Source organism: Scomber scombrus, chromosome 11, assembly GCF_963691925.1.
Source record: "Scomber scombrus chromosome 11, fScoSco1.1, whole genome shotgun sequence".
Classification (NCBI taxonomy): Eukaryota; Metazoa; Chordata; class Actinopteri; order Scombriformes; family Scombridae; genus Scomber; species Scomber scombrus.
Genome location: NC_084980.1, coordinates 9982182 through 10002998, shown reverse-complemented (window position 1 = coordinate 10002998; position 20817 = coordinate 9982182). Strand labels below are relative to the sequence as shown.

Below are 20817 nucleotides of genomic sequence, written 5' to 3'. Positions count from 1 at the left end.
AGATTAACTAGCAACAGACTTCAATCTTCATCAAACGCTTTCTGTTGACCCACGTTAAGATTTGATATCAACAGGTGAAGAGTCACCCATCAAGGCTCTTAATACTTTATAATATACAAAAAATGTACATTCATACTGGATCTTGATTATGAATTGGCAACTGCAGCGTAAAATTTGAGTTAGTGTTAATATCTGTCAGAATTTATTTTTGCCTACTTTTTTTTTTTTTTTACAATTTCATAGAAAGCATTGCCCCCCTGGAGGTGTGGCCTATCGTTTGAAACACTGTAAAAGAAAAGAGGAAACAAGTCAACGGGCTACTGTTAAGCAGGTTTCGTGAAATTGTTCATTTATGAAAATAGCAGCCCCGTAATAAATAAAACACTTAACAGTAGAACTCAAAAGACTGATGCAAGGGTTGGACTTCATGTAAAAGTAACGGCAGCGGTGGCGCTCCGGAAAAAAACAAAACAGACTCTTTCTCTCTCTCTCTTACTCTCCCACTTCTTACAACATGAAACAGCAAGGCTTAAAATGCCCCTTTACCCACTCAATTATCTCATTTAAAAAAATAATCGCTTTCTTTTGACAATCACTCCTGTTTGTCCCTTATGTGATGCGAACTCCTCCCTTTCCACACACGTGGTTGAGCAGGTTTCAGGTCAGGTCGTTAGGTCAGTCTGGCTCAGGCCTTGTCCCAAGAAGAAGCATCCTGTCCAACAAGCTCGCACCCAGCAGTCAACCAATCCGGGGGAGCTGGCCGAGATCCAAAAAAAACCACCCAGACCTTCCCTGATACCCTGTCTCTACTCACACTGTCTCTCTGTCCAAGTCTCTCTGTCTGTCTCTCGATGATTGCATTAACACTGGAAAGGCCCACAGTACAGATGCATACACGCTTACATCCCAACACCAATTCACAGTCGCACCTGCTTGCGATCTCATCCTGACATGGACACACACGCTTGTGCACGCGCACACACACATACACACAAGCACTGTACTTTGTGGTCAAGCTGGTGGCTAAGAAGACAATGTTTTTTTTTCCTTCTTTTTAATTTCACATACACTATTTGTAATAAGTTGTAGAGAAGATGCTCTTCTTTTTTTCTGCCCTAAGGGAAGCAGGGCAGATGCACTTCAAGCGGAGGTGACGTTGGGTTGCAGCTGTTGGCCAGGATCGAGTTGAGTCTGGAGCTGCTGGGGTTTGGGGTGGGGTTGGAGCTGGGGGTGCGACTGTGGCTGCGGCTGAGCTTGAAGCGGAGGCTGGGCCTGTTGCTGGGACAGCGCCTGTTGCTGGGACAGCGCCTGAGGCTGGCTGAGTCCTTGCAGGGGGGGCGTGGTGCCGGAGCTGGTGGCCGACTGGGCGGGCAGCTGAGACAGCTGCTCGCTGTTGGCCAGAGATTTCAACACAGCGTTCTCCCTCTCCAGCACAGAGTTCCTCTCAAACAGCTCCTTGATCTGCTCCTTTAAGACCTCCACCTCTTCACGCACCGCATACATCAGATGGCTTTTCACCAGGTCCTGGAGGAGAGGAGAGCATGACATGAAATGTGCCACTGTGTCAACAACATATAACATCTGACCGGAGGCAGAGCAGTCATATAATGCTATATATAATGTTATAACATGCATCCGACAAGGACATCCGAGAAAAGCTCGAGGCTACAGTTCTTCATATATTCATTCTAGCTGTGTGTTCAGTGAGCAGTGTGTGTAGGCTTTAAGGCAAAGACAAACAGAATATAAAAAGTGTATAGTTCCTGAACTACTTCCAAGAATATTAAGTAGACAAAAATGATATACTCACCATTGCCTGTTCAATTTTATTATCAATGGCAACAACATTGGTTCCAGAGGCACTGTAAAAAAAAAAAAAAGAAGAGACAATATAAGATTATTAGACTTAATCTCATACTGTCCGGGGTTTGTTTAGGGATTCAAAACATCACAGGGAGAGCAATTTCTCTGCTCTACACATATTTCTGCTTTCTTTCTTCTTTTTCTTTCATAAAAGATCATAAAAGCAGCAAACATTGGAAAACATGCAAAGGAACAAGAATCTCCATCTGAAACAAATGAGGAATCAAATATGTTTGTTTGTTTTAAACTGAAAAAATGATGGTCAAGCCACCTGTCCTCAACTCAGCGCCAGAATCTAGGACAGATCATATAAAGTGACCCATCACCATGTACATTATCACTCCAATCTGGGTCAGGCCACTGAGTTTAAAAAGGAGAGAGGAGAGAAGCTCGGCTGTAGGCAACATGATGGATCCAAGTTAATGCAAATAATGCAGCATTGTGTTATATTCAGTGTAGATGTGGTGTGTTAAATGGCAAACAGCCTGCAATCACAACAGCAGAAACCCCCCAAAATAAAACATCTCCGACTATAAAATCAACATACAGTTCATAGATCTAACCGCATGACTCTTTTTTTTTTTTGCAGACACAGCGCATGTGGAGCGGAGCGTCACCGGCAGCCTGCTGTTACCTGCGGCGAGTCCGGTGGGGAAGCGGTGGGTCGCGGGTCGTTTGCCGGGTCGGGTCTTCGGGGCAGCACGGTTTGTAAGAAAACGTACAAGGCATGGTTTATCTGCGAGCAACGACCGTTTCATCGGCGGCGACGGCGGTAAAAAAAAAAAAAAAGGCCACGGTAAAGACCGGAGGCGTTTAGAGGGGTGACTGTGACCACATTTAGAAGAAAGAAACATGAACCGACGGCTGGAGAAGAGGAGCTGACAGGAGGGCGGCTGACATGTCTGAAATCATTTGTGGCTCCGCCCGCTTCATAGTGAGAGTGCACTGAGTGTTACTGTGCCGCTCAATAACACACTCATCAACTCATTATCCGCTAAAATCACTGAAAAATCAATTAGTAGATGTATCCATCCGGAAATGTACATATAAATGGGTAATTGAGTGAAGTCAACCATTTTTTCAGTTCTGTTAAATATTTATGTTTAACTAATATTCATAATATCTTTACAAAGTGAATGATTTTACTATCTGTCAATCAACCAGTGCTTTTCATTTTTCCACTGTGGGGCCAAACTGTTTTCAGACAGCTGTCACAGAGGTTGTCTTTAACTTTAGTTTGTCATGGCTACATAATTCATTATTGCAAGCAGTGATTGATGGAACTAGTTTGATATTAAAACTGGCATGCAGCCAGACTTCTTCCAAAAATGTATCTTAAAAAAAAGAACCTGGAAAGCACCACTTACAAAATGAACATTACTCTACAGCCATGATAGCAATTCTGCAAGGCTAAGCACCTGTGTGCCTTATGTCAGCATGCTAATATGCTGATGATCAGCAGGTATGATGTTAACCATGTTCATCACCTTCGTTTACCGAGTGCTATAATTGGCACTCAACACAATACACAGCTGAGGTGGATGGGAATTTGGTGGTAAACCAAGTATTGAACAAAATGATATTGAACAAATGATGGAGGAAAAATCAGGGGATCATCAAAGTTATTTCAATTCATCCTGAGGAGAGTATGACCCATCCAATAAATGGATATGAAGATACTGCACTCACAACCAAAAAGTGTCTCCCTGATGGTGGTGCAAGAGAAAAGTCAGGTGATCACCAAAGTGATTAGGAGTCATCCTCTGGGGACCATGAACGACAATACATCCAATAATTGTTGAGATGAAAAAAAGACAAATAAATCATAAATATATCACAAATATATTCATATCAGCACATCTGTAGTAGTTGATTTATATAAATACCAACAATACTCAGTGTTTTAGGTATTTTTGAAATGATCTTGTTATTACAAAGTTTGTCCACCAGAGAGTGTTTTTCAGCTATTAAATGACCACAAAGCACAAAACTCTTAAATAACTCAGTTTCAGGGATCCTTATCAAAAATGTTCATAAGTTAAGCATTTAATTGAAATAAAGAATCAGCCTTCTGTATAACAATGATTCTTTTAACTACTGGTGTCAAAAACCCAGTATTGGTTGAGCTTGGACTGGATCGGTTGGCTATATAGACCTGACGAACGCCACCGTTTGGGAGAAAGATGGCTGCATGTCGACACAGGGTTGACTATGGACTCCCCTTCAGGACAAGATGTTCTGTTCCTCCACCATCCAATTTATGTGTGTGAGGCCAGCGGAAGCACTCAGTAGATTGTTATCAGTGGACTGCACCGGGGGAAGGAATTTTCCCCATACCTCTGCTGCTACGCAACACTGTCACTCACATCCCTCATCTTATAGCACCGCCTTTGATCTCTGTCAGATATGACAGTGTCTTACATGAACTACATGCAAGTACATCGCACAATGAACAAAGCCGACATCTGTTGAACATGGTACACACGCTGTCAATCATACACTGACACACACACCCATCGCATTAAGAGATAAATTGCAAACGAGTGCATACTTAAGCAGCAACTACTCCCTCATTAATATCTCTTTCTCTCCCTTTAGACCACATTATATGACCCTCCACAAGTGGTTACATAACCAAATGTTGCATCAACCTCAGCTTCACCCCGATTCAAATGTGTGTTTAATTTAGATGAGGCGTCACACACATACAGGCCCTCGTATAGTTTCCCTCCCTAACAGGAGTTTTCAATAGGCGTGTGCCCAGAGGAATCTCTCACTCTATAAAATATAGATCCTGGATGGAGTCTCTGGGCTACACCCTTGTTGCTTCACCAGCAGCGTCAGACAGTACAGAGGACAAAAGCTTCCATCAACAAAAATCCACTCAAACTAGAAGTAAAACATGCTGTGCAATGCATTTCACACACATAGTGTAATGTGTAAAAAATGAACACAATTCAACTTTTTCTTTTTTTCCAGGAACCTAAACTGCATCAACTAATTTTACAGTCAAACAAGCGCCAGAAATAACAGCTGAGAATGTACAGTTTGTAAGTTCATAACAGACAAAAGGAAAATGAAGATCCCCTTTGTTGTATTTGTAAAATGCAGGTCCACAACACATTGCTGCGTAATTTACACACACATGTACACAGTTTACTTGTTTGGACGAAAAAGGAATATGAAGAGAACGCACAATTACGGCTTATTATGAAGTAATATGAATTGCTATCATGGTGTGAGAGGGCAAAGTCGAGTACATCAAGAAGTAAACCGTCACATATTGTTATATGTCAACTTAATATTTGAATAAGTAGTTGATTGTCAATAGAGGACTGTCTAGCTTATGATCCACATTTAGATGTCAGGGGTTTACAGTGGTTCACATATTTTCACTAAAGATAGCTTAAAAAAACCTTAAAAACACAAATAAATATTATTCTCATTAAAAGCTTAATCTGATGATTACTTTGTTTGGCCTGTATAATGTTGGAAAATAGTCATATATGCACATTACAGTCTCCCAAAATGCAATTTGCCTTATTCAGAACACAATATTCAGTTTACTGTAATAGAAAATTAAGAATAAAGCAAATATTCACATTTAAAAAGCTTGATCCAGGACATTTGTAGTCATTTTTACTCGAAAATCAACTATCAAAGTAGTAGGGGGTGTAACTGTTTCAGCTGTATTGTCGTCTAAGCTTGAAAGTGATACTCTGTCGTGGTTCCTTATGTCCGAATGACTGTAAATGTCATTAGTGCCATGAAATCAGAGAGTATGAAGCCGTTTCAGCCAGCTGGCTTCAGTGGAGATGAAGTGAGGCTACGGTGATCCAAAGGGGGAATAACATGCATGTGGGCCGTCAGTTGGACATGTGACAAGATAGTGATGCATTTGTAACTATGGAGCTTGGAAAACATTAATATCAATAATACTTTTGGTGTCTTGAGATAGATTTTCACGGTGCTCTGAGCCAAGGCTTGGATCTTAAACTGTAGTTCCCTGGAATCAAAGTGGGTAAGATGAGTAGAGGCTGATTTGGTCATGTCAAGTCATGATGGTTTGGACGGCTCCTCTTTACTTCAGTTGCAAACGTACTGGTTACTCCAAAGCCAGCAGGTATAACAATCAAGTCAAAACCATATTAGGACACCATCTGGGGCTCCAAGTTGAACTTCCAAGAACAACTGGCACAGGGGGAAGAGTTTGGAGACCACAGCATGAGTGAGTAGGGTTTTAAGAGTCATGGTAATTTCGTCTTTTTAAAAAAAAAAGTCTTATTCTTGTGTCAAATGTTAGTTTTTTTATTACATTTAGTCAGCCTCATCCTGTTTTTTTAAGTCAAGTTTTGTTTGTCAAAGAGTGGCATTTTAGTTTTATCTCACTCAAAGAAAACTAACTATTTTAGTACAGTTTTAATCAATGAAGCTGTTGACATTTAAGTCGTTTTTAGCTATCAGATAATATTGAGCATTCAGTCATTTTTAGTCAAGCCAAAACCAATTATTTTTTGTCATTTTAGTCAAACTTATTTCACGTAAGATGTTAACTGATCATTATCTGATAAATCCCAGTCTGAATGATTAAGAATGCAGCTTTGCAGGAAGAGTCTGGTCTGGTGGCCTCAATTTAAGGAATACACCAAGACATGAAAATGTTTGCATATTTATTTCGAATCAACATGATTCAACAACTGGAGCCCACAACTGTCTTTAAACTATTATAAAATAAGGAGAGCTGTACACGAAACTAATGTTCTTGGTTGCCCAAATTACACGATAAACTACTACAGTCCACACACCAACTGCAATCTGCTTGCATTAACAAAATAAAAATAGATCTGAGGTCATAATTTGCCCCATTAAAACTTCATGTTGGCATCACCGTGCATATAACGACACCTGTGATACTGGTACTTTTAATACTTTTTAATTTTGATCAATGAAAATAAAGAGCTTTCTGTAAATGTTGTATTTTTTCTTCCACAAAACAGTATGTTGATATAGTCACAGTTAGTCTTTAATGACGTCAGTACAGTCTTGTCGTGGTCATGGGGGAAAATATTGGTTTGTTGTTTACGAATATTGGTCATAGTTTCGTTAACAAATTTAACACTATTCTGTAGATCAACAGAGCGGGTGTGCCGCTTGAACCCGACACATGATCTTGCTTAAGCCTGTAGAGCTCCTGTCAAAGCCAAGGACTTGTTTGAGCGCCTGACTTTAAAACAAAACATATTGAATGCATCCTCTGTTTTAGCAGCTTCAAAAAGTAAACAGTCTATAACTACTGATGTAAGTAAGGTCAAACCCCAGAGGCCTAAGGGTGGAGATAAAACAGAAGCTAATGAGGGCCTGAACTGATCCTGTCACCGATTACGCAACTGACGTCTCTGTAAACTTCACCTTCTACATGAACAAGACTTCAGTTGGGTTTTGGTGCGACCCCGTACAGTGTTCGCCGTAAAATAGGAACGTCAATAAAAAAGTCCATTAGAGGCAGGAAAGTTTACACTCACAAGGACCGCGAGCAAGTGGGGTGGCGAGGGTGAATAACTTCGGAACATCAAATAGTTTTCATTCCTTGCCTCTGGCAGAACTGCTGGCACATGTAAGAGCAATAGGTCTCCTTCAGCAACACAGAAAAAACAAAGCGACGTCTATTTAACTAAGCCTGAGACATGATAAAACAAGTCTAGTGCTTAGAAAGAGAGGTATGCCCAAGGACAACGGGTGCACATGTCAATCTTACCTTGAGTAAAGCATAAATATATCTTTTTCCCACTCATATTAAATGTGAATATATTAACTATTATCATTTTACCACAATCCTAACAAGTTCCACAGTGAATACTACATTACATTAAGGCAAAGAAGAAATGAGGAATTGCTAAATCAACAATCAAGAAAGCATCAAGGTTGTCTGAAAATGGCAGGATGACTCAGGTTTTAACTGTGGAATGAGCGGTAAATATTTATTACCAATGAATTATGTTCATTAATTACATTGTTTGCAGCCATGCAAGCAAGACACGAGCTACAGTGAAGCAATTGATGAGAACCAAGTATGACGGAAAAAGACAGTAATATAGAGTCCAGAGAAAAATTACAGTCGTTGTGTGCATCAGGTTTGGTAACATTTGTATATGTAATTTCAGAGCCGACTTAAAAACAACAACAAAAGAAACAGCGGTGAACTTCTTTGAAACTGTCTGCAAAGTTTGGTTGTGGCGGCTTATTTGCTTGCACGGAATAAGATGCATCAGAATAGTAACAGTGACAATTCAAGCAACTGCAAAGAGGTTCTGTCCCTGCAGTATACTGACCCCTATATATCAGCACATTGAAGTTAAATATACTGTACTTCTTTTTCAGGGAAAAAAATGTATTTAATGCTACGATTGATGAGGAGGGAAAAGAAAAAGACGACATTTCATCAGCCAAGAACGTGTTCTAATTGAGCAACAAAGACACCCAAATGAGGGACTTTTTTTGACAGAGCAATGCATCTATTTTAGTTCTACTGAGGGGTAGTCGAATAGGTTTAAAAGTCCAGTGTGTAAGATTTAGTGGCATAAACCGGTGAGGTTGCAGATTACAACCAACAGAACCCCCCTCTATTTTCAACCATGCAGAGGTATCTACAGTGCCCACAAAACTCACATACCCCGCCCCCTAAGAAAGTCCCTCTCTAGAGTCAGTGTTTGGTTTGTCCATTCTGGGCTACTGTAGAGACATGGCGGTGCAACATGGCAGCCTCTGTAGATATATATAAGTAGATATAAAGGGCTCCTTCTAAGGTAATGGAAACACAGTGATTATTATTTGAGGTGATTATACACTTATTAAAACATATCATGAATATTTTATTCCATTTCTGGAAGTCCATTCTGCTAGATGCAACTAAATTCTACACACTGCACCTTTAAAATATCAACTTCAGTAATATTACAATTGAGTCAAATGACTCAGGAATGAGACAAAAGCATTCCTGTGTAAACAAGCATGCATTAGAACATTAAATGTATGTTTTCTATATGTTACATATACATTTTATATACATTTCACCAGAGGTATCCAGTAGCTGACCACGTAGTCTGACTCTCATGGCACGACATTTCAATAAAGGGATTTATAAAGAACCATATTATGAAAAAATGTAGAGGAAAAAAGTGTTCCTCTGCCAAAATGTCAAAAATATTTTGTAAAATTTCACTTTCACAACCTCTTCTATGACTACATTTGGCTGCGGGTCAAGATCTACCAAACATAGACACTAAAACAAAGCTCTGGTTATCTTTGCTTCCATGGAAACAAAAGCAACCCTAGTTGGCAGAACAGTGTATCCAAAACAGCACTGCTGAAAAAAAATGAAAAAAAGAAGTGAAGCACATGGCTCATAGCAGCACTATTTGTGTCATCGTATCCTTTTACTGCATTCTTTTGAGAATGAAAATCACATTAAAATGTGCAAATGAAGGCAGCGAAATATTCAGAATGAATAATAGTAAAAAGATAGAGGGACTTGAAGTAATAACACTACATGTCAGGAGAGATAATACCATCTCAATGTTGATTTACCTGTTTGTATCTCTACACCAAGGCAGAAAATGGACATAACTTATTGTCTGTGTGTGTGTGTGTGTGTGTGTGTGTGTGTGTGTGTGTGTGTGTGTAGTTCCTCGGTGGCTGGTGATGGTGTGTCAGCTGTATATTTCTCTAAAAACAGTTTCATTTCCTGTCACTCAGATACGGTTTCACATGCTTCCCTTTTCATATTTGTAAAAAGGCATCATAAAAAAAAAGTTCAGCTGATAATGTGACAGCATTAACAGTTTGTGTGTCTGCAGGTCCAAACGAGGGGGGGGGGGGGGGGAGAGAGAGACAGAGACCGAGAGAGAGACAGAGACAGTGACAGAGACAGAGTGTGCTTCAGGTTGTTATTTATGTGTTTAGAGGTTACAGATAGCATGCACACACTCTTCAGCCTCATGGACCAAAGTTTTGGCCATTCATATACACCATTAAAAAACTTTTTTTACTTAACGCATAAACTGCTGAGATTTTGGAATCTAATACTGCACGCAACATGAGCTGTCAGATGATCCTGCAGGTCGTCACTTTTACCAGATTACTTACTGGGAAGTGAAAATAAACATGTCGGAAGTGAACTCTCCTACCGAGTGTCTGTTGTACATTATTAGACTGCAGAGTGACTTCCTGATTAAATTTGGATCATCTCATCTGTGATTAAAATGCCAACTTATTACAAAATGTGGTCTGAGCACTCGTGTTGCCCTGTTCCACTTATTCTCTCTGTGTTACAAGATGCCAGAAACGGATGAGGTAAGTAATGGCAGGCGGTGGCCAAACCGATGAAAAATAACACCCAGGCAGTACGGCAGTAAACACTAAACTGAATTTTTATGTGACACATACAGAAAGAGAATAGTGTCGAAGAAAAAGCCAGAGAGAGACGTTAAAGAGAAAATTACATAGAAAAGGCAGATATGTTGTGGAGAAGTCTATTGGCCAATCCTGTGCTTGCTGCCAGGCTCAGTTTTTCCCCAAAACTCAATCCATGCACGTGGAGGAAGCAAAGCTCACTACTACTGAACACTGCACACACACTGTTACACTCTTGCAGGCCTGTCCAGTCCAATCCAGTATAGTACTGTACCTATCACTGTGGGCCTTTGAGTCCCTTAATCTGCTGCCAGACTGGAAGGCCTGGTAGAAAGCCTTGGAGGGGTTCCTGCGTCAACCAGATTCGGGAGGAGAGAGAGGAGAGAGACAGAAATATGAAGAGGTGAAACAGTGAAACCAGACCACAGTTTGCCATCTCAAATGTGATTCCTAGAAATGGTCCCTTATGCAACTTCACTGCCCCCTCAGAAAACTGTTGCTCGTAAAGTGAGGCTCTTCGGCTTTAATAAAACATATGTCACATTTGCACAGTGAAAAGCGAAGGCGTGCGGGGGGTGGGGTCTTGATCTAAACACAGGAATGTGTGTTTAAAGGTGGAAACAGCTTCATTAAACTGAAATGGCGTCCCTCAGGCTGCTCACATACAGTATGCTGGCTATCAGTCATGCTTAGTTTATTTTCCTCAAAAGCAAATATACCAAAAAAAGAGAAAAAAACCTCTGGTTTATTTAAATAAATTAGAATCCTTCTTATTTGTGTTGACAAATGAGCTTCATTCACACAGCTGAAGTTTGTACTTAAAAAAAAAAATTCAAAACACGGACCACGGATTAACATTGCCTCCTATATGCCTGGCGATTAGCTATAAGTACACTGTGTTCTACTCCAAGAGATGTATGTCGGGAAGGGGAAAGGAAATCCCCACACACACACACACACACACACACACACACACACACACACACACACACACACACACACACACACACACACACACACACACACACACACACACACACACACACACACACACACACACACACACACTTTCAAAACTAACTGCTTCTCTCCTAACTTCACACAAATGTAAACGCACACTGACATAAGCATATGTGCACACGTACAGCAGCATGCCAACACACCCAGAGTTCAACACACACATGAATGTGCGCACACACATACAGGGCGCAGAGGAATAAGGAGTTGATTTACAGCATGTGTGTGAATATTATAGCGCGGCCAAGGCTCCTTTCCTAGAAATCTCTGGCACAAACTCCCTTTGTCACATTACCTCATGACTAAACACTCTCACAAACCTCCTCCTATGCCTCTGCTTAATTTTACTTTGCGGGCAACTGCGCATAAAAACACTCCACACACACACACACACACGTGTGTGAGCACACACCTCCGCAGAAAACTTCTCTCTTTCAGGGTGAAAACTCGAGAGATGTCAGTAGACATTTAGTATGAGTAGACATGAGTAGATTTGGAGTCCGGATGCCTCCTCGTGAATGAGCTAAGAAGTAGAAGAGTCATCATTCCCTGTTTTTAAGTTTTTCCGCCTTTCAATGGTTCCCTTTGTGAATCTAAAATGTAACATGTCAATATCCATTTATGAAAGCCCCTCTTTGTAGAGTTCAGACTTGTCAATGTGTCGTCTCCCCCATAAACCCCCATTATGGAACAGGAGGAGGACACAGAGACGAGGGAGTAACCTATTACACACATACAAGCCGCTAAAAACTCATTTTTCTTTCTAAACCTCTCTCTCTCTCTCTCTCTTTCTCTCTCAAAGTGCATAAGCTGAACTGACACCAAAAACCCTGGTTTCTTAATGCTCAAGCTTTGCCCCGATACTGCCCCAAAGCAAACGTATGACCTGGCAGCGGACGAAAATAACCTTCTGGTGCATTCTTACTGGCTGATGTCATACATCTCTCTGGAGCATGACACATGGTTTTTCCTTCAGTGTGCCTAGCGCTGTGTAAAACCATTGGTCGCCTCAAAAAGGTTCAGTTTCACGGGTGTTGAACCTTTTTGTAACCCTGCTTACAACATGGAGCACGTCAAAACCCGCGGTAGCCTTAGCTGGGGAATGGTGTTGGTGGGGGGTTCTTCTGTGGAGGGAAGTGCAAGTAAAAGTGCAAGAAGGGAAAATGGAAGAGAGAGCAAAGAGCAAAGAGGAAAGTACACAGAGAAAAAAAAAAAGGTGTCAAGATTATAACTTATGCGTCAGTGTGCTGCCGAGGCGTCATGCATGGGCTCCACCAAAGCTGACACTCTGAAACTGATGGGTCAGGGCTGTGTGAGCTCCTGTGATTGGTCTACTTGCGCGGCTGTTTCCAGTTTCCAGAGGAGATTGTTGATATGAAGATTTTCCAACCCTCCTCTTCTACTCTTGTTTAACAAAGCGAGCGACTCGGCGAGGCTTCAGCGTGTCAGAGCACAGCGAGGGATAACTAACGAAGTGGGAGGGGCTGCAGATGGACAGGTAGAGTAATTGGGAGGCGGGGGGTGCAGAAGAAGGGGGAAGGGGGGAGGTTAACATAGGCTGTCGAAAGCTCTGGCTGTTGGTATTCAAGGTTCTCAGCGCACAGCCACAGAGCAGAAGTAGGTCAAAACTATTTAGATTTCAGCTGCCCGGTGGGAGTTTCTTTCAACAGGTTCTGGGGTTGGAAATTAGGGGAGATGGAGTACAAGGAAGGACCTGGTACCGTTGTGTGCTTACAACATGACCACAGAAAGAGATTAGGAGCTCGAGGGCTTGCATCTCACTAATTAAACCAGTGCGAGGGGAAACCTGGAAACCTTCTGAAGAAGTCAGGAACTGAAAACTGCAGAGACCCAGTTCAACTTTTTGATCTTGCTCTACAGTTCCCCAAAAAGTCCCTTCTTCCAAATGTACTTCCCAGAACTGGCGGGGCAGTGTTGAACATCACTGATTGGTCAAACACAAGCTGAGCCCACTGACGAAATAACGTGTTAATGGGCTCACTTTTGTCATGTTATTGTAAATGACCTAATTTATCCAGGAGATAAAATGTGTTACACAAGCTTCTAGTCACCGTTTCATTCTGATATAAAACCATTGACCAAAAACTTACAACTTTAATTAGATGACAGAATATGAAGACACATTTTTGTTGAGATCATTTGTGATTGACATTAGTCTTCTATTTTTTTTTACCATTTTAGAAAACACTTCAAAAACAAAATAGAAAATAATTTATCATTACAGCAAGCATACACCTCAAACTTTCTTCTGCCGGCTGGTGAAAAGCTGTAAGTACAAAAACAGCTGAAAAGCGGGTCTTCAAAATAATCACTCAAGTGTCACTTTCCAAAAACAAGATAACAAGCGTATTCTCAGCTAAGCTTATCTATGGCACGGCACATCCCTGACTTAAAGTGCGGCTCAGACCATTAAAAAAACTTCTGAGTGAGGTGGTGCCCGTTCTTCTTCTTTTCAGAACAATGGACGGGGGCCTCCGTACCTGGGGTGGAGGTGATGACTGACGCAAAGCCTCGAAAGCGTCAGTCCCACTAGAACAATAGCTTTAAGGCAGAGAGGAGGCGGGGGGTGGGTGGGTCATGGAGGACGAGCAACTAGTGTACACAGAAACAGAGTTGGAGAAGATTATTTATGACACCGTTGCTATATGTGCTCATTAGGTAGTTTATTAGGTACTATATCTAACTACTAATGCAGTCAAATACCACAGACTTGCAGTAAATCCCCTTCATAAGGCGTTGTTGCTGAAATTTCTGTAGAGAGGTGCTTATTCAGCTTTGTAGAGGTTGTAGTTTCAGTATTGGAAACACTTTTCAGTACAATACAAAACTGAACGTTATAATCATGAAGATAGGATTTATAGCAGGGCTGCTGGGTCAGTTTCAGCTACCTACTTTTACAGGTCATTTTATTGCTCCCTCGCAGATCCAGTCATGGCGCTACATCGCTCCAAAATGTAAAAAGATTTAAAACATTAATGCTGGCAGCTCAGTGGCTTTTTTTTGAGTTACTGAGTCAACCGATGTGAGACAAAGAATGTGTACCTTCAGCTCTGTGAGGCTCTATGGATAAAAAATGTGCCCACCAAATGTCATAAAATATGACCAGAGAGCCCCGGCGGCGGAAGCGGGGAGCAAGCTGAGGAATATGAAATGAATAGAAGGTGGAGAAGCGGTGCGAGGGACTCTTTGACTGAAAACAGGATACAGCAGTAAAAGCAAAGGTCACGGCAGAGAGGGAAAGAGTCTCTCTCACACACACACACACTTCCACCACAACATTAAAGAAATAAGCTGTGAATGTCTATAGAGAAGTTAATGCCACACAATTCAACTCTTTCCAACTCCCCCCCCCCTCCCCCGCCACACACACCACCCCCAACATGGATACTTCTGCACACACTACTGAGCCAACCCATCCCCTTCTGAAGACACACCCCTTTTCCACCCACCCACACACACACACACTCAATTCACAGTGGCAAATGCTTCACTACGCTGAAGACCTGCCTCTCCTCTCCTCTCCTCTCCTACCTCCTAAAGAGTCATTTTACATAATCTGCCATTATGCGAGGACAATAAAACAAACCTCCTCGGCATGAGCTCGATTACACGCGGGCTACAGATGCGATACATTTATGCAAATGATCCCGTGAAATAGAAGCAACTCTGCTGTGAGCACAACAAAGACATAATGACAATCCAACAATGTTATTTTTACGCCCCTCGGTCGTTGAAGCCATCTGGGAGACATTATGCTCGAGCGAATCATATTCTAAGTGTGAGAACAACATCTTCGGTCTGTAGTCTGTATCTCCACTGTTCTCCTTTAATAACTTGCAGAGACGACTACGGGGTAGAGTAAGATAGGGACAAACAATCAGGCTCCACCAAATGGGCAAGATAATGGTTCCAGGTTGTGCAAGCTGTGTAAAGTTTAAATAACTTCCGTAAATGGGTGCATGTGCCCAGCTAAGGTAGTACAGATTATAGATATTAGCTACTCCCATTAAATGGGAAGAGTGGTGGTCTCCAGAGGGAGATATTTTGTTGTTGTGTGGGGTGTGTTTTTAAAAATGTATGTATATATATGTATATGGCGCAGACGAAATAAACAGTGCAGAGGAAATGTAGAAATTAAGCAAGAGACATGCAAAAAGAGGAGGTGGGGGAAGGGGGTGGGTATATCAAGCATAGCTGAGATGCCTGCTGAAGTGAGGCACGACAAGTTTCACTCTGCAGCTTCCTCCGCGTCTTTTGAGCATACCACAGATGCTGCTGCTGCACAGGAATGTCATTCAGCACTTCACGTCTGTACGTTAACAACTGCCATGTCTCGTCCATCAGTCAGTGTGCGGGTAGTAGGTACAAAGCACTGACCGCACTGATGCTGCACCAGTGGTGAGGCAAACTACAACCAATTACCCCCAGTTGGCTACGGCCCTTGATCATAATGTCTATATCTCTTATAGGGTATGTATGTGTGTGTGTGTGTGTGTGTGTGTGTTAAATTACTAGAAAAGGCCATAAATGATGCAACAACGTGACAACGAACACAGTTGGTTGACACACCCCGCTGACAGGGCTCTTATCGGCAGAATAGGGGCACAGTGGAAAGACTACTGCTCAATGTCTGATAGGGCTTTTCTGGGGTAAGAGACCCCTGCTCTTATCAGCCTGGGAGCTTCTCTCAAGCAATACATAGGTACTCCAAAAAAAACAACAACAACACAGTCTTCAGTCAGGATATAAAAAGAATACATCAACTGAGCGGGGAGGTTGCAAACAAATGAAATAATAGCTCATCTGAGGAGCATGAGGCCTCAAAAAGTGTTTAAACTGCTCAAGAAGTACTTGAACAGCTAATCTTTGTAAACACTGCCTGAAGAACAACACTGGAAGCTTTTAGGAGATAAAAAATGTGTGTCAGTGTCACCGCTGGACACAGAATGTGTGCGCATGTGTCACTTAGCAGTTGATGTTGGGTAAGTCAGTGCTCCTAACTCGTATAAAAAGGAAAATGATGAGGTTGTGAACACAGACCGATGAGTGTCAGCTTCCTTAAAAGTGCGCACGAGACACCGAAACCCTTCAAAAAAAAATCCTGTTAGAGACGTTGTCCACCCACACGTGAAGGAAAACGGTGCCAGCGCTCTGCAGTCTGAATCCTCTGTCTGCTCTACATTCTGCTCTATGTGTAAAGACTGTAAATGGAAACCGCACATAGAGACTTCAGGCACTGTACTGTTTCCGCTCATGCCTGCCATCTACTACAAGTGAAACAAAGCGATAAAAAAACTCAGGAATTGAGAGAGAGCTTGCTTTTTGGAAAGGAAGCGAATGCTGTGACACCTCAGTGCTCAAAGAAGAGTTACAAAAGTATTTCTTAAGAGTCACATGTGCACTTGGAGTCATATTTTGCTGCTTACAGACAAAATGAGTAAGAGCAGGCCTCACATTTTCATTCTTAAACATTAACCATCATGATGTCTACTGGGCAAAAATCATTAAGGTGACAATCTACAGTATGAAGCTAATCAACAGTTATTTCAAATCCTCTGTAAACATTTGTAGTGTGGGGCCTCAAGAGTCTGAGAGTGGGAAACCGATGCTATCATAAATGTGGCAACACAAAATCAAACATTCTCAACTCTGTTTGTATTAGAAAGTATTTTCCGGGGCGGGAACTCACTTATTAAAAAGGTCAGATATGCTGTATGTTTACCAAGTGGCCAGGATTAGCCTGAGACTAACAAAAAGCTGAGCTATCTCTACACATAGTAGTAGCTAGCAACACATCTTTGATGTCTGCACCCTGCCTGGGCCATCACCTCACACACTGTCCTGGCTAATGTTGGAGGGAAGAGACGTGAAACAAAAGCCAATCTGAAACAACGCAAACACACACACCTCCTTCCCACAAGCAATAGCAGTATTACAGAAGTCATGTGTATGTTTAACAAGTTGTTGCCTGTGCGGTGTGGAAGCCATGGGTGTTTTCCTCAAGTGTGCTCCACTCAACTTACTTAAAAAAAAAAAGCACTAATGAGAAACAACAAACATTATATTTCCTTAATGTGTGACACTTCTCTGTTCCCTCTACACATTCCCCCTCCCACCAAACCTCCCTGAAACTGAGGGGGAAACCCCGGTTCATCTGACAAACAGCATGACCCACACTAAAAACACTTAGACCATCTCCACTGCTGATAACTTACAAGGGTGGAGGAACAAAAGGAACAAACAAACCAGGCTTCCCAAAGTTGTTGTAGTCTTTGCAAGCTGTGTAAAGTAACTGTATGCATGTGGCTGACTGGGTTATAGATATTAGCTAGTCCATTAAAAAGGGGGATGAGTGGTGCATCTCCAAAGAGAGATGATTTGTGTGTTACATAGGGGCAGACAAAATAAATAGCGCAGAGGAAATATAGAAATTATGTATGACACATATAAAAGTGTCGGTGAGTATCTAAAACACTTTGATACACTTTCTGATGACAATAAAGAGACACACAAACCTTTTTCAAGCTACCCCCCTGCTGCACACTAAAAACAGGCCCAGTTACACTTCACACTGCCTGTATGTGATGTGGACAGACATGGTGATGATGCGGTAAAGCTCACCAGGGACTAGAATATCAAAGTGATCTGTGAATAAACATGTTCAGGGGTACGGTAACATTCATGTGTGGAGGCTGTTACCTGTCCTCATCCCCGTCGACAGGTATGATTCCAAACAGGCTGTTGACATTCGGAGTGGCGAGCTGCAGGCCCTCGGGCATGAAGGGCTTCGCCGCTTCCTTCCCGGGGACAACAGGAGAATGTGCATTGAAGAGACCCTCTGACTTCCTTCCGCTGCCGCCCTCCACCGCTCCAAACCCAGTTGCTGGGAGGCCCTGTGCCCCCAAAGCCCCTGGGATCTTGCCATGGAGTATATGAGCTGGCAAACTGGAAGTCAACACATTTGGCATTGCTGCACTGGAGGCACTGGGCATAGCAGCGGGCGCAGTGGTGGGCACACTGGAGCTCGCTGCAATGGCAGGCACATTTTGTACACCGGAGGATGTGGCGGGGTGGAGGCCGTGCGGTTGAGGCTGTCCAGCGGCGGCATACTGACCAATAGTCTGCTGCTGCAAAGCGATTCCTCCAACCAGTATGGAGCCTAGAACGCCTCCCATTCCTCCAATCTGCTGCTGCAAGAGGCCCGGTGTATGTAAGGAGCCTCCTCCTCCTCCAGCAACATCTCCCACCTGACTTGGCACTGAAGCCCCTACAGAGGCTGGAGGCATGACCAAAGAGGGTCCTTGTCCCACATTCTGTAGTCCTGTAGACAGACTAGATACTAAAAGTGACTGGCCAGTGGGAAGCCCAGGCTGCATGGAAGCTGGCTGCTGCTGCTGATAGTACTCCGTCTGGTTCTGTATCAATCCAGGTGTCTGGCTGGTCAGGTGGTGCCCCATGGGGAGCTGCTGCTGCTGCTGCTGGGGAAGGTAAGCGCCAGGGTGGGCTGAAGGGGGCATGATGGGGGACTTCTGTATTTGGAGAGCAGACTGAGGCAGGCCATTTTGTCCAACAGGCAGCACACTCTGGGGCACAGAGGGCTGGAGACTTCCCACGTTTGTCTGAGCCTGCTGCTGTGGGACAGCTGACCCACTACCACCCTGCTGCCGGGTGATGTAGTTTTGCTGATGGATCTGTTGCTGCTGCGGTAGTGTCTCCACTGAATGCATGCGGGTTGAAGAGAGTGAAGCATCCGCCATGGAGCCCAAGCCCTGACCTGACTGTGTTGCCAAGGCAACCACAGAGCCTCCTGTATGCCCGAGCCCACTGTCTCTGTCCACAGCAGCAGGGTCCAGTGTTGCACTGGCATGTCTAATGCTGTCTACAGTCCTACTAACTACAGAACTCTCAGAGTCTTTCTCATAAAACTCTGTGCACGTCCACCTGCCTCTCCGAAAGGGTTCTCCAGTACCATGATCGAGTTTAATGACCCTGAAGCGTGAAGTGCAGCTCACCGTGGAGGTGGCAGGGGGAGGAGGAGCTGAACTGGTCAGTGTGGCTGGTTGGGATGTGTTTACTGTCACACTAGCTGGTGGTGCAGGCTGTTGCTGCATTGCCCCAGGCTGAGTAACGCCAACACCCGGAGGCTGATGCTGACCACCGTGAGTTGTGCCCAGCACTCCCACTTTTCGAAACTCCCCAACGGGGTTGCTTGAAAGCGCAGGTAACTGCCCGGCTTGAGGTATGTGTGATGGAGCCATAACGCCGGTCGCCTCTGGCTCTCCAACATTATTCAGGGCTTCTTCAGATGAACTTCTGTCACACGCTGGCTCGTACTCAGCCCGTGACATGTCATATATTTCCGACGACACATCTTCAGTCCGTGATTCGTCTGGATCGTCCAGGCTCTCCGTGTCGTCGGCGGTACCTATAGCCGCCACCTGGGCCTGTGTCACACTGGTGATCTGAAAGCAGCTCTTCTTCTTGGCCGGCATTTTCGACATTTTGGCAGCCTTGCTTCCAAGTCTCGTATGGCTATGTTTATCCTCCGTCAAAAAAGGGGGGAAGAGCTGGCTGCAGCTTCCAAAACGTTAAATCATATCAAAACAGCACACTTGCATCTGTTTTACTTCGCCTGGCTAACTGTAGTCGAGATGAATCTGCGCCATCCCTCTTCTTCTGTCGGTCTCCTGTTGCGTTTCATGAGCTCATAACGTAACGACACGAAGCAATGCGGCTCCAGTCACTGACCCCAGCAGCCTGTACGGTGACTGACGCAGAGTTTTCCGTCAGTCCGGACCGGCCTGCTAGTCTCCCGGCTGTGCAGTTGTCAAACACCCGCTGTCGCAGAGTGTATTGCCCAGCTGCAGCAGCTACTTTAGGCTGAGGAGGGCCCACAGCCCTCCACTCACCGAGCTAGCTGCACACTCCCCCTACGTCGGAACACGTCTGTGAGACATCTTCTCCAAAGCAGTCCGTCGCAGCCGCTCACTTCACCAGCTTACAGTCATTCGGTGGCGACACTTAGGTTTAAGCTGAGGCTGGCGGAGGGAAGAAAACGCTCATAAATGTAACTGTTTTAAAACGAGCGACAATCCCAACAGCGCCTACAGTTACCTCCCTCACTCAGACACTCTTGACAAGATGGCTATGTTGTATGCAACCGCGCTGCATCGTGGGTAGGTACAGTGCGCAAGGATGTTGACGTACGAGGCGTTCGAGAATCCCCCTTTCTCGGTGCCTTCAGAACCGTCGGAAAAGTTAGAACCGCTGCAACCTTTGTAATGACAACCGTCTGGGGGACGAGTGTTATATTTAGTTTGAACGTAAGGATGTAAGCGTAATGATTTATAGAGAAAGGTACATGCCAAACCGCGCATCTATGTTTTAATTAATTTTGTTATTACAATAAGATAAGTCAAAAGTTATTTTATAATCAGTTGCCTTTTTGAAAAATGTACTTCCATTGTTTAAAGATATCTTCCGGACTACTAAAATCAATATAAAATA

The 20817-nt window shown here is 43.4% G+C and overlaps 1 protein-coding gene across 1 annotated transcript; it reads right to left on the bottom strand.

The window, feature by feature from the left end:
• Positions 1–201: 201 nt before the first annotated feature.
• On the bottom strand, positions 202–20409 carry LOC133990657 (TSC22 domain family protein 2-like). The gene is made up of 3 exons (XM_062429043.1): positions 18010–20409; positions 1811–1862; positions 202–1524 (listed from the first exon to the last, which is right to left on the bottom strand). Exons 1-3 carry the CDS (start codon positions 19809–19811, stop codon positions 1141–1143), a joined length of 2238 nt encoding a protein of 745 aa, XP_062285027.1. The 5' UTR covers positions 19812–20409; the 3' UTR covers positions 202–1140.
• Between the last annotated feature and the right edge of the window lie 408 nt (positions 20410–20817).

Bases quoted from the DNA above. Each gene is read 5' to 3' on its own strand.
- LOC133990657 (XM_062429043.1), bottom strand. From the start codon at position 19,811: ATGTCGAAAATGCCGGCCAAGAAGAAGAGCTGCTTTCAGATCACCAGT. The intron at 1,863-18,009 runs GTAACAGCCTCC...TTTTTTTTACAG, and splicing joins GTCGACGGGGATGAGGACAG to TGCCTCTGGAACCAATGTTG. The intron at 1,525-1,810 runs GTGAGTATATCA...CCTCTCCTCCAG, and splicing joins ATAAAATTGAACAGGCAATG to GACCTGGTGAAAAGCCATCT.